The sequence below is a fragment of the Zonotrichia leucophrys genome, chromosome 1 (genome assembly GCF_028769735.1).
Source record: "Zonotrichia leucophrys gambelii isolate GWCS_2022_RI chromosome 1, RI_Zleu_2.0, whole genome shotgun sequence".
NCBI lineage: Eukaryota > Metazoa > Chordata > Aves > Passeriformes > Passerellidae > Zonotrichia > Zonotrichia leucophrys.
The window spans coordinates 51,058,063-51,072,063 of NC_088169.1; the positions used below are offsets into that span (position 1 = coordinate 51,058,063).

The 14,001-nt window shown below is 42.1% G+C and overlaps 1 protein-coding gene across 5 annotated transcripts in view; it reads left to right on the forward strand.

The window, feature by feature from the left end:
* The window catches only part of KLF12 (KLF transcription factor 12), a 241,373-nt gene that overhangs the window by 162,083 nt on the left and 65,289 nt on the right, over nt 1-14,001 (forward strand). For all 5 annotated transcript variants that reach the window (XM_064713382.1, XM_064713389.1, XM_064713400.1 and 2 more), the window contains one exon: nt 3,407-3,542. In XM_064713382.1, the coding sequence (XP_064569452.1) occupies nt 3,407-3,542 (136 nt within the window). The remainder of the gene's footprint in view (nt 1-3,406; nt 3,543-14,001) is intronic.

Below are 14,001 nucleotides of genomic sequence, written 5' to 3' on the forward strand. Positions count from 1 at the left end.
AGATTAAGCCTCAGTTAACATACATAGCTTTTTTGTTACAGTTTTTAGTTCTGTGGACAAATAGCTAGCTCTCACAAGTAGCACATTTAAATACTGGGCAGATAAAAGCATAATTTTTGTAATGAAATTCACTTTAATGGGGGAAATAAAAGCTTTTCTCAGAAGGTAGTAAGGCAGTGGAACAGATTGCCCAGAGAAGTTGTGGATGCCCCATCCCTGGAAGTATTCAAGGCCAGGTTGGATGAGGCTCTGAGCAACTGGGTCTAGTGGATGGCATCCCTACCCATGGTAGAGGGGCTGGAACCAGATCATCTTTAAGGTCCCTACAAACCCATGCCTTTCTGTGATTCTATGAAAAGAATATAATCTTTTCTAGATTTAGAATTAATGAAATACATAGTAATAAAGTCATTCTTTTAAGAAGAAGCATTAGGGAGCAAGGCAGGAGTGGCACTTCTTTTGCAATAGTTTTCTGGGGCTAAATCAGCTCACTAGGTTGTTCAGTTGCTTTTAAATAAAGTACTAGATTGTCCCTAGTGCTCAGGTTGAGGTTACACATTGAATATCATCATGTGTAAGTTGTGATTTTAAGAAGCACAGTCAGAATGGTGTTCATTCTGCCTAAAACAATTGAATGTTTCAAACAATTTCTAAGTCGTGTTTGTCTGATATAGGTTTGCTGACAACAGCCTTTGCTTTGATAAGCAAAAGGTGTTTGCCACCCATGAAGAAATAATAAGCAGCCCAAACATAGCCAGCATTACTGAGGCACCTAACCTGTGCCTGTAGAAAGGTAATAGAAGAAGTACTGTGCCACTGTAAATGCACTTTAAATTTGGTTCCAGCAGGAGTTGTTCCATCAGCTTACTGAATGTATTTAACAGTATTTTCCTTATGAAATTCTGTAACATAAAAACCACAGCTGAAAGTTAGTCTATAATCAGTATTCTTTTACTCACAGGTGGTTTGCAGCTAACACATAAATTAAAATTTAAGACTAGCTTTCCCTGGATTCATCACTCATTTGTGGAGTGCTTTCTTTTCAAGAGCCTAGCTATTCATCAGTCCTACTGTTATGGATGCACAGCTCCTGAAGTATCTGCAGCCCTCCCATTTTTCATTGTAACTCAGTTCCTTTTGTAGAGTCAGTAAGCACTGTAACATAAGAAAGATAGCATAATGACAGATTTAACTATGACTTTTGGAGCTGCTACCTAGCTGTGGGCCCACTGAACTGTTCATGGTCTCTAAAGGGAGCCTGTGATACCTAGGTCTGTGGTTAGCCAGAGTTGAGTAGGAATGAATCCCTTCTCAAAAATCGTGTTGCTAGACCCAGAAGAAAGTGTCCTGTCTCCTCTGCAATACAGGAGAGCACAAGCTAACAAACTGCAACAGTTAGCTCTTTAAATCAATAACCATGAATTCCCCTATTTCACCAGAGCAGAAAAAATAAACACAGTTTTACTCAAATCTCTGCCTGTGTTTCCCCTTCCTATGCCTCCCTTGCAGATTCAGACGTCTCTCCAGTTTTACTCTCTTCCCCAGCTGCTTTGGGTGTCTCTCAGCACCTGCTAATCCTATGTGGTATTTATTGAGTAAGGAGAAATATCTCTTTCTCCACATCTAGGGCACAAACAAGCCCCAGTTCCTCTCAGCACTCCCAAGCCGCAGTTGTGCCCCATATTTCCCCTCTATACCCATCTCTTGGTTCCCTCCCCCTATCCTGCTGAATTCTGCTTTCTTCCCCTTTGAAGGACAGCAACCATCATAAGAGGGAAGGCAGGTCACCTGCCTTTCTGTTCTCCTCTCCCTCCCTGTATGTGTTTGGCAGAAAAGCTAACTCTGGTGGCCATCTGCCTGGTGCACACCCAGCTGTTCTCACTCCTCCTCCACAGAGCAGGGGGGAAGATAAAGTGCAAGAGCTCAAGGCTCAAGATAAAGGCAGGGAGATCACTTACCAGTTACCTTTATGGGCAAATAGGACTCGGCACAGGGAAAAGTAATTGATTGCTAATTAAAAGTAGATTTGGATGGTGAGAACCACAGTCCCCAACCCCCTTTTCCAGGACTCCCCTCCTTGATTCCCAGCTCTTCTCCCTCCCCCATGCCAGGGGGATGGGGACTGGGTTTAGTCTATAATTGTTCCTCTCTGCTGCTCTTTCTCCTCACACTGTTCCCTTGCTCCATTGTTGGTTCCCTGTAGACAGTAGTTCCCATCAGGGCAGTCTCCTCCAGGGACTGCCCCATTATGGAGAACCTTCTCCCCTCCATCTCCTTGCACATTGGTATCTCCAGAGCTGTTTCACATGATCCCAGAACTGTTAGTATTGGAAGTGACTTCTGGAGATCAACCAGTCCAACACCCCAGGGTCACCAGGAGCAGGTGACACAGGAACTCATCCAGGTGGGTTTTGGATGTCTACAGGGAGGGAGGCTCTGCAATCTCCCTGTGCAGCCTGTTCTTGTGCTCTGCCACCCTTAGTGTAAAGTGTTTCTCACACATTTTTCCCTTGCTTCTTTCCTGGCCAGTTGTTTTACCTTTTCTTAAACCTGTTTTCCCTGAGACACCCCCACTGTCTGCAGGGCTCAGCTGTGCCCAGCACTGTGTCCACCACGGGGCAGCCCTGGCTGCTCCTCATACAAGTTCCTGCAGCTGTTGCTGCCAGCACCTGGGCACTTACTCCTTTGCCATACAGTATGGATACTGTCAGCTGTGGACAGGTAAAACAATCCTGCAATTCCTGATCTTCAGATATTTGTAAGACCTGAAACTGGGTGACTTTTCAAAAAATGCGTTAGCCCCACTGATACTGGTCACCTGAATGTTGGTTGCCTGTGTGGGATTACACATAGCGTGGAGTGAAGGATCCTTCAGAGGCTGACAGTGGTGTTGAATTATGTCAGAAATCAGGAGGATTGGAGTTTTAGATGCCTAAATTTTAATTGAGTGGAGTGACATGGGTTCCATCCTGATACCTCACAGTGAGCGTTCAGAATCAGAGATTTCTCCTGAAATTTTGCTGTCAATTGTACTTTTGAGTGTTCCGTGTTGTTCAAAGCAGATGTAACCCTTTCCCTTCTTCCCTTTCCCTTCACTTTCTGAAGTCAGGCAGCATAAGTTACTCGAGGGTAAACGGGGATTTTGTTGGATGTGGCTTGAGCAGTGATTTTAAGGTACTGCTGAGTGCATTGGTGTAGCCTCTGTGAATTTACAGACCTGCATGCCCCTGGAAGTGCTCACATCCAGCTGTGGCACCCCTGGGTGGCTTTGCCCACCTATCAGCTGATTTGGGAAGCTCAGTGCTCTCCAGGCAGAGCAGGCAGACGTGTTGTGCGCCCTGATGTTGTTCTGGGACAAGATTAATTTCAGCACACTCATATTAATCCATTATATGTCTCTTTCCAGCACAAATGGACCCCCGAGGCCTATCTCCCAGACAAATTAAAAGTGACAGTGATGATGACGACCTGCCAAATGTGACCTTAGATAGCGTTAATGAAACTGGATCTACAGCGCTCTCCATAGCCAGAGCAGTACAAGAGTAAGTATCGCGTTCCCAGACAAGATGAGTGTTGCTGAGGCGTTCCCAGGCCCAGGGAGGCACCTCTGCTACAGGGCTGTCCTCCAGCCTGCAGGCAGCGTACCTGCCAGCACCTTTCCCTGGAGATTTATTCCCTTTCTTGGAAGAGATGACTGTATCTCTTGTCTCTCTCATGATCTTTTCCTTTCTTTCTCTCTGCCCTCATTGAGTTTCGAATTGAAGTTGTTTCTTTCCCTTGATGTACTTGGAAAGCTTGCAGTGGGTTTATATCCTCTCCAAAGAGAGACCAGGTTAGATTACTCAAAACCATGTATTTTTTCCTTGACTGAAATCAGCATCAAGAAGTTGATTCTAGTTGCTGTCAGATAGGAACTAGCAGCATTTCTCCTGAAGGACGGTGTCATTGGAAGGAAATTACTGAGGGGCTTCGAACAATTTTCCACTGCGGTTATTTTTCTGTGTACTTTTGCTAACTGGGTGGACAAATATTTTCTTAATTTAGTACCTGTACTGCTTGTTTGAAAAGAAGGAAGCAATTTATCATGAACATTTGCAATTCTGTAGATGCATGAGGTTGGCCAGTCACTGTAGCAGCTGGAAGGGAACCAACTGTGAGGTAAATAAGTATTAATATCCCAATTTTATAGGTGAGGAAAATGAGGTTATGCGTAAAGGTCACCCTGTTGGTCTGAAGCAGAGCTGGAAATAGAACTAGAGCCTCCAGGCACTGAAGCCTGTGCTAGATCCACAAAAGATGTTACTTTATCTGAGAGGTTCAAAATATGGGCATTCTGGACATTATGAAATAAAAATGGGTGTAATTAAGGCCATTAGACATTGCTATTGTTTAAGTTATTATAGATGCATTTTAAATGTCTTAAAATGGTATCTAAAAATGTTTCGCTTTGTTTTCCTGGACATCAGCAGCTAAAAGAGCTAAGCCATGTTTGGGGAGGTACTGCCTTTGGGGTTTTTTTGCCAGACGTGTACTACCTCTTCTGTCAGCCAACTGTGAATCTCAGACTGATATTCTCCTTAAGCAGAGAGAGGTGTTTGTGAGCAAGGCAAGACAAGGTGTTGGTTCTGTGATTAGCAGGCTCCCTTTCTAACAGTGATAAAGGAGGGGGGAGAGTTTCTTTGCCAGTGAGGATATTGCTTGATAGACAGGTCCCATATGTATTTTCAATTTTCTAGTCACAACAGCAGGCCCCGAAGTGCTAAGTATTTTTTTCTCAATTTATAGCACACATAGTAAGCCAGAAAAATAAAACAATGTGTCGTGATTTTGCAGTAAATGATTTTGCTCTGTCTAATTACTGAACAAAGGAAGTATGGAGCACTAGCAGATAATTTTAATGTATGACTGGCAGGCAGATACTGTTCTCCATGATGGATATTGCTTGAACACTTAGAGAATTGGTCAAACCATGGGAAGCTTTTTTAGCTTTTGTACAATGCATTCCACAGTTTGTGAAGGTAAATATGTTGAGTATTATTTGACTGACTCTGGAGCTTAAGAATCAAATTAAGAAATTTAATAATATAACATCAACTCATTCTTGTTACAGGTTTTATTTAAACAGTAATTTGTTAGTTTATTTCAAAAGCCCCATTAGGAAAATCTAATTTGACTGTGATCTGCAATTTGTCATCTTTACTTCATTCTCAGTCACAGACTCCACACATACAGTTGCTGAGTTGAAAAGGAGTGTTGGCACTTCAGGCTAACTGCACTCAATCTATTTCTTACTTGGTCTGCAATATTGTGCTCTACAGGGCAGGCTCTATTTTGATTTTAGGCATTTAATATGTACCTTAATATTAGATGTTTAGCAAAGGAGTCCGCTGAAAAAGAAACTCTCATTCTACATAGCCTTGTTGCAGAGAGGAAAATGCCTCTGAAGCCTTCCAGAGGGAGATCCTGTGTGCTCAATTTCAGCATCTAAACTTAGCAGACAGGAATTTCCTCTGAGGACATGGAAAGGCACCTAATGTTCTGCTGAATAACCGGGCAGCCTAGGGACATGCACAGAAAGACTCTTCAGCAGTCAGTGAAGTGTAGGTCAAAGCTTAGTGCCTGAGGGAGGCAGGCTGGCCCTCGAGTCTGGATGACTGTCCCACAGAGTGTGTTGTTCTAAGTGAGCTTGTGAGCTCTTTCTGGTCAATAATTGCCCAAAAAATAACTTCTTGCAGAGAGTGGCTGGGAACTACACCTCAGTAGTTTGAAAATGATGGGAGCATCCTTTTCTTCAGTACCAATTGGTGTTTTACAGGCTTGTCTTTGTTAAACACCATACCAATTTTTAGGTGCTTGGTAGCAGGTGTGAGACAGCAGCTGATCTTTTCCTGCTTTTTTTCAGGCATGTTTTAAATTATTCTGCATAAGGCTTATGAATATAAATATATGTATATATATTTGCCTACTGCCACTTATTCTCTTGAAAGCAGTAAGGGGGTTCAGACTCTGGGGCTTTCAGAATCTGGTAGTGGGCATTTGCTTTGGGTTGATGCTGTAGAGCCCCTCACACAGCATGTGGGGCTGTGAGGGATTGCCTCAGTGCCCTGCCTTTCCTTGTGTGCAGTCTGTGGGGCTCAGGACTGATCTTGCCTCCGTGGCTGTCTGCATCCCAGGCAGGTATCTCACTCGCTCTGTAGGTCTGGGGAGTGCTTGGCGTGCTCAGGCAGCAATCCCTGTGCCCTGTGGGAGCTAATTCAGGGGCAGAGACACTCCAGGCTGTGAGCTCCCGTTCTCTCCATGGTCCAGGGGTGGTGCAGCAGCTGCCTGGGACACACATGAGCACTGCACATCCCTGGTGCCACGGGAGGCCACGGCAATCCCTGCCTGGGGAGCTGCTGCGCCAGAAACTGGGACTGGCAGCGCTGTACTGAATGCTCCTGCATCTTACCTTGCATCTCAGTCTGCCACCTTTGAACCAAAGGGAAATCAGCTTGTCAGTTTTTGGGGAGAAACTGTTGTTTTAATGCAGCCATTTTTAAGCTTGTTGTTTTGGAAATGACACTTGATTGGACAGTTTCGAATGCCTATTTGAAAGCTTTGCTTTTCTTGTCCTCTTTAACTGGGTGGCATCCACCTATGTTGCTGCTTTATTTTGGGTCCACTGTAGTCTTACAGGAACAAAATTCTTAGGAATAAAAATTGTGACAATGAAACGCTAAGAGCCACGTGTTTGGCATTAGTTCTTATTTACACAAGCAGAATGTAATTTCCTTGCATATTTGTAAAGTGACCAAGTATGACAATTTTTTCTCAGGAAAATTGCCTTCTTGCTGCAAGCTTTAAGTTGGCTGAGCTTCCAGACTTCTTTCTCAGTAGTTCTTTTGGAATGAGTTCACAGTTCTCTTTCAGTTCAACAAACCCAATCAATAATGTAAAATTATAGATAAATAAAGTCATTATTTCAAGCAGGGTGCTTCAGTGAAAATTCTTCCTGTGTCAGTGCTGGTTTATGGAAATTGCTATGTCTTACAAAATACAGGCTAAGAATTGTTTATTAATCTCAGATAATACACTCTGACTGATAATAAATATTGCAACATTATGTAGATTTCAGTGGGCTTTGCATTGTAAGCAGCATTTCATCCTTTCTGTGGCGTGTTTTACAAACTCATTTTGACATGTAACATCTAACAAAGAGCAGATTTGCCTCTATGTGCCTGACACCACTGATGCTTATTACACAGCAAGAATAGCATCGTATATTCAGAACCAAGTCTCAGATACACTCCAGAAATCTTTATGAAGCCAGGGGAGGAGAAGGCATTAGTCAAACTCTCGAAGCCCAGTAAAACTTTTTTAGGGTCCCTCACAGAGGCAGCATGCTGTTCCCTCAGCCTGGCAGCCTTTCCATCCCTAGGCAGAAGTGATGCAGGATGGCCTCAAGAGCCTCCTCCATGGCACATACTAATGCAAACCCTGAACAGAGCATTCATCTTCTTATTTCCTGCACACTTGTATGGTAAAATATAATATTTTGCAGCATGCAGCTCTCCCCTCCTTGAATATGCATAATTTAAGTTCTCCTACTTGCAGAAACTGAGGGCAGAAGCAGGAGGGGCAGAAGGTGATTTTTAGTGGGAACTTTTGACCAGTGTGTTGGTAAAAATCCAAAGGTGCAAAACTTCCTCTTTCTCTCTGGGATACTTTTCTCCTTAGGTGTTGTAAGTGGAGAAAACTCCTTTGATGGAACCATGTTTTCTTTCAAATGTCAAGGAAAAGAGGAACTGTACATATAAACTGATGATGCTTCAGATAGTGTATTGTTTTTCTGGAGTAAGGGAGAGACAGAAGTTTCAGAGAGGAAATCCTGTCTACTTGTAGTTATAGCTGCAGTTAATTCACAGAGATGGGATTTGTCATTTGTATGTGACTGCTCTGACCTTTAACATGAATTCCTCTTTAGGCTGAGCTGGGTGCTTCGGAGTGCTTGTATGAAAATGAGATTAGGGACCCTGTTCTCTTTGGCTACTTTATGTGATTGATACATTGGTGGTAATGTGATCATCTTACTTTATTTTTAACTTCTCTGGCATCTGTTACTGCAGTACAGTAAGAGTTAGTTTTGGATACTGCAGAAGCAAAAAGGAGACTCCACAACAGACAGACAGTATAGCCACCATAGCAATGTACTCTCTTAAATTAGTACATGCTTTTCAAATCTGATTTATTTTTCCTAAATATCTTTTTTTCTCCCTCCTCTTCTTTGTAAATCAACTTCTGCGGTTTATTTTTATCCTTTTAGAAGTTTGTATCTTTATTGCCATCAGCCGTTCATTTTCTACATTTTGTTTTAGTTTGTTTTCCTGCTTTGGTCGCAATCATTACTACTGTTGAGCTGTTCATTATAGGGAACTTTCACCTCATTTTTTCCTTCCACTTGCAGACAAAATACTTTGTCCAGAGTCTCCAAAAACCATAAGGGAGGGTGTTTCAGCAGTGTTTGTGTGAACTTTGCTTCCCTCTTCTCTGGTACATCTGCCTGTGCTCATTTTAAAACTGGCACACAACTGAGTGGTGATTTTACATATGGAAAATTGGCTAGTGCTCATCCAGGATTCCTCAATAAAGGGTTGTTTTTTTTTCCACTGGAGAACACTAATTGGTTTGAAGTGAAGTTGTGGGGATATACCCATTTCAATTTTACTTGTCTCATGAAGAGTACCCAAGTCTGGGATGCATTTTTCCACTGCAGCAAGACTTTAGAGCAGAAGGTTACATAGTTGCTGCAATTGCAGGGAAATTGGACCACACACTCAGAAAGAACTGTCTATGGGCCTCTGACCTCCCCAGAGGCTGGAACATGGTGAGGCTCCTCCTTGGCCTCCTCCAGAGTTATTCTACAAACTGAGCTGACTTGCTAAAAGTGTTGAGAGGGGTTTGTGCAGATACGTAAACGAGAGACAGTAGTGACATAGAGCCCTGCAAGGTGTCTGTGTTATGGTTGATGCCCCCACTGTGTCATTATTTCAGGGATGTTTCTGTTCTAGTTTTGTTTTATTTTTTGTCAGCAGTCTCAAGTAAGTATCCTGTGGCAGAAAAGAAGAGGTTTCTGCAGTGAAAACTGTTGCTGGGTTGGATGCTGGCTACTGAGCCAAGGGCACTGCTGAGCTGGCAGCGTACTGTGTCTCAGCTACCTTAGGCACCCTCTGGTACTGCTGGACTGTCCAATTTGGACATTACCTTGCAGCAAAGTTCCTCTCTCACAATGAAAAATATCTAAAAGTTAGGCTCAAGTATTGTGGATTCCTTTAGTGGAGAGATATTTCTAGGTCTATGCATGTTACCAGTTATGCTCATCTACCTTTCAAAAGGTATCTGTCTTCCCCAGCAGCTGTAAAGAAACCTGGACAAGTGGTTTAGAGAGTGATAAAACTTTACATTGCTGAAGTTATACATAACGAAACCCCCTCTATGTTATCTTCTAAGGCTGTGCTGGAAGTTTTTGGCTTGAGAAGAAGTTGAACTTAGTACATCTAAATTTGACCTGCCTCAACTGTTACAGGTGTGATTTCTCCTACCTACGTGCACTCCCTACATGCAGTTCAGACAGCTTGTTGAAGAAGTACTGACTTCTTCTACAGTGGGTTTATGTGGCATTTTATAAAGCTATTCCTACCAAAATCTGAATACTCAGAAACATCTGTTTGTTTATAAGAATGAATTGGCCTGAAGCCCTTATTAAGGACTTCAAGAGTTTGAAAGACCTCTGTACCTTTGGGAATTGCTCTTTCTTTAGGCACTAAGTATGAACCTGGGGTTTCAATAAACCTATATTGTTCTAAAAAGGTTCCCTTTTTAAAATATATGATGTTTGACAAAAGGAGAGTTGGGCAGTAAAATCAAAGGATGCCATCCTGTGCATGCACTGGGATTTTTTGCTATGAAAATTTTCTGTTATGTGTCCCAAGGCCTTTTGCCAGAATAACAGGATTCCCCATCTGCCAAAGATCATTAGAAACAAGGGCCAGGTGAATGGCAACTGTAAATCAAAACCTGCTTCTACAGAGAAATTAACACAACTTCCTGCTTTGAAAGGGCTGTGTTGCTTAAATGGAAGTGTGTCAGGAGATTGGGGTATTGTCAGTTGTTCCCCGAAGAAAGCTAATTTGAAAATAAGAGTGCTTTTACCTTGATCTACATAAAATCATATCTTCCTGTCTCCTCTGTAAGAATAAGTTTCCATGACTGTTGAATAGGTCATTCTAGAGCTTTTACCATACCATTGCTAGGAGTAATTTTTTCCTTTTGAGAGAAATATTTAAATTAATTGCATTATAAGCTTGAAGAACTAAGGAATCCTGGTTCTGTTAAAGTGCAAAATCCTGTTTTTGTTTGCCATGAATTTGTTTGGTCTAATGATTAGTCCTGAAACTAACAGAAGTCTGGATGCTAAAGAAAAGAAAAGCAACTCAACACTTAGGCTATTTGGGTCACCATTATCTTGCAGTGAAAGAGTTACAGGTATTAGTTCATTGATACCTTCTATATGTCTTTTTCACTTCCTTTAGCTGTCACAAAGAAACTTTCAAAGATCTTGCTTCCCAGCTTCAGTTTAGTGTCTGTATTGAATTCACATATGTCTTCTTAACATAAGTTAAATTTGTTAATTAATTTAAATTTTAGTCTAAGAAGTGCCAATCATTTTGAGGTAGTTGTCAAACTTTGCTATTACTGGAATTTTACATTTCTAAACATGTTTCTGCAAACATGCTTTGGAATAAAATGCCATGAAACAATAGTGTGTGATTATCATTCATAAAGCATTTTTTGTCTTTGGAGTGCTTTGCAAACATTAACTAATTAAATTTTACAGGTCCCCTGTGTGTTCACATATTATAATTATCTACAGGTTAGTGACTTGCTCAAGGCCATGCAGGCAAGGAGAGAATGAGCTGGGATCAGGTACATCTGCCTCTTGCTCCCATGCTTAATCCACTAAAATGTGTTGCTCCAGAGTGAAGCTCAAGTCATTAGTGGTTAGATATGTGAAATGCATTTTATGGATAGTGAGGCAGGCATTCTGTAATTGCTTGAAGAGCATGACTCCGAAGAATGAATTATAAATAACATTATGAGTTACTACTACCCAGTTAGCAGTTTGTACACCTGTTTGGCATCTCTTTCCCCAGTGATTCGTTATTCAGCTTTTTATGTTTTGTCTTTCTAAATCAGCACAGAAAGCAGGGGCAGAGCCGTGTGCCTGAAGAAATGTAGAGCTATAACCAATACTCATAGGTGTGGATTGGATAGCAGAACACTGCCAGGAAAAGCCACAATAAAACTTCCTCAGCGAACTGCTACTTTGACTTACTGATAAGAAAAAGAAAGAGCATTGTCCTCTGCTGTCACTTGAGCCAAAATTACTTCTTGTTTCATTATCTAGATTAGATAAGTTTTTATCTTTCCTTTTCCATAAGGCAGTTCCTGTGATTTTTGACAGACGTACATGCAGCACAATTAAATCTTAATAGCAGTGCTTACACTGATTTATGGAAATATTGTCCTGAGTGTTGAAGTCAATGCATGCAAAGCCACAAAAGTTGTGTAGGTCACGGGTGTGTAAACTGCATGTAAAGGAGGGAACTATTAAGAGGGGAACACTGTTGGCAAGGCATAATTGAATGAGCATGTAAATACAGGAATAAAAAAATTAACCTACTTTTTTTTTCCTGCCATTTTCCTTTCTTCTGCATAATGGGAAAAGATTGTAGTAGGTTTCCCCATCTATTAGTTAAATCCTCTTTGACTAGAAGTGATTTCACCACAACCTCATTTCTCATAGCAAGTTCTTTTTATGCTGGAGATAAAAGAAGAAGGAATGGAAGCTCTTGGATGATGGATATGAAGAGAGGGTTTTTTTGTGTTGAGCCTGTGTGCCAAGGAGGTGGCACTGTCCATGTGCATGTGACTTAGAACATGAGCATTACTATTCTGAATACATCACAGAAAGGATACTTGGACCTCACGGCCGCCGCACACATGAAATTACTCTAGTCAAAATACAGGAATTGAAGGCTGAAACAAGGAGTAAAGCAGCACAGTGCCTGACATTATAGTATCTAAGCCTGGAGTAATCACAGACACAGGTTTCAGAGTCAAACTCTGCACCTCCATCATTAGAGCAGTGACCAAAGATGTGTCAAGCATGAGGTTCTGGGTCATATTTTTCTTTATTTATCCTTGCGAAATGTACTGAGTTGCCAGAGGATAAAGCAGTGCAAGGAAGTATGAAAGCTGAGGCAGGCAGAAAATAAGGAAGAGACCAGGGTGGATCAGAGGAGGCAGAACTGGCAGAGCTCTCTTGTCTAGCCTGTGTTGCTAGCTCAGGGGGGCATGGAGCAGGCTGGCAGGCACTGGGGCCGGAGGCTGCCCTAGAAAGGGCTCACCTCAAGGCCTCTGGACAGGATCTGCTGCTGGGTGAAAAGCCCAGCACGGCAAACAGAGCCTGAAAAATAAATTAACCTGGAAATCACCCCAAGCTGATGTCAGGCTGTAAAAGAAATACTTGGTTGATGTACTCATTAAAAGTCAGCAGTCCCAGTCTTGTCAAAATGTGTACCTCAATTATTTGCATGAAAAGTACAATATTTAGCATAGTGCTGGATAATGCATGATAAGTCAGGGACACACAGGGCTGTCAGATAGACATATAAGTCATCATGGTATTTCTCTTAAGAACTGATGAGCACTGCTGTTTCTATAATCAGTTGCTTGTCAGGGCCAAAGAGTCAAACCATTGATAAATAAGTTCACAGGAGGAACTATAATAATGACCAAAATCTCAGTCATAAAAGTTTCAAAAGCACAATAATAGAGTAATGTTGTGTAACAAACTGTTTGCTGAAAATTATTTACCAAGCTGAGCAGGTTGATTCCTTTTGCACTCCATTTTTCCACTTCAGAACTGCTCGGCTGGCTGTATCACCACATGATTTCTGAGATGTTTTGCCATTCCTATAGTCAGAATAACAGAAGGTGGTTCTCCTTTTGCTTGAGAGGAACTACAAGTGCATGCAATTCTGTAACAGGTACATCCTTGCCAATATATTGCATCCCATAGAGGTTGCACTATCCCCAAATGCTTGCAACACACATGAAGCACTGCAGGTACCCAGGACCAAGATGAACCACAGCAGCATAGGCACTTGAGACAAGATGCAGATTTTCTGCCTTAGGGGAGGTCTGATGGAGGTGTTGTGAGCTTCTGAAATAGGTGGTTGGCTCCAGCACTGTGGCAGAGCACCTGCACAAGGCATTAACACTCCCGGGGTATAGTCAAGAAAGAGTTAAAGGCTTTGAAATTCAATGGGCAGAGCAGTTAACTTCCTAGAGATGTCTCCACTTACATCCTGGGTGGGTACTTGGCTATGAGTTGGTTCTGCTCTCTTTGGAGCTTGGGCTTCTGAACTGTAATAGTTCATTAAAGTAGTTTGGAAAAAAAAAACAAGAGCAGCTCACATTCCCAGCTTTCCATTGTGGAAATGAAGAGATCAAGTTCTGAGCTTACCTGTTTCTGCCTGCTGTAACACCCAGAGTGTGCTGTCCTCTTCCCATTGGCCATCTCTCTGTGTGAAAATGTGACAGCCAGCAGTAGTGCAGCCACCCACCCATGACATAAAAGCCTGGTGTTAGAGCACTAACTCAGGAAGCCAGATAGCTGCATTTGTGTGCAAAAGATACCTAGGAGTGGTCCTTTTCCTCTTTATTCTATACACTTGCATTTTGGATTGGGAAGTGACTGTTACAGGTCCTTTTTATGCTGGTTACATGGTCTGAGATGTGTTTTAGCCATTTTCGTAGCACAGATAAGCTTGAGGTTCCAGAGGCAAGGATTAGGTATTTCTCTCCATGGATTCTGGATTGGAGAAGAGGCAGGGTGAGAGGCCACAGCCCTTTGGCTTTCACACCAAACAGAAAGGAGCCATAGTAAATTTAAGGTGT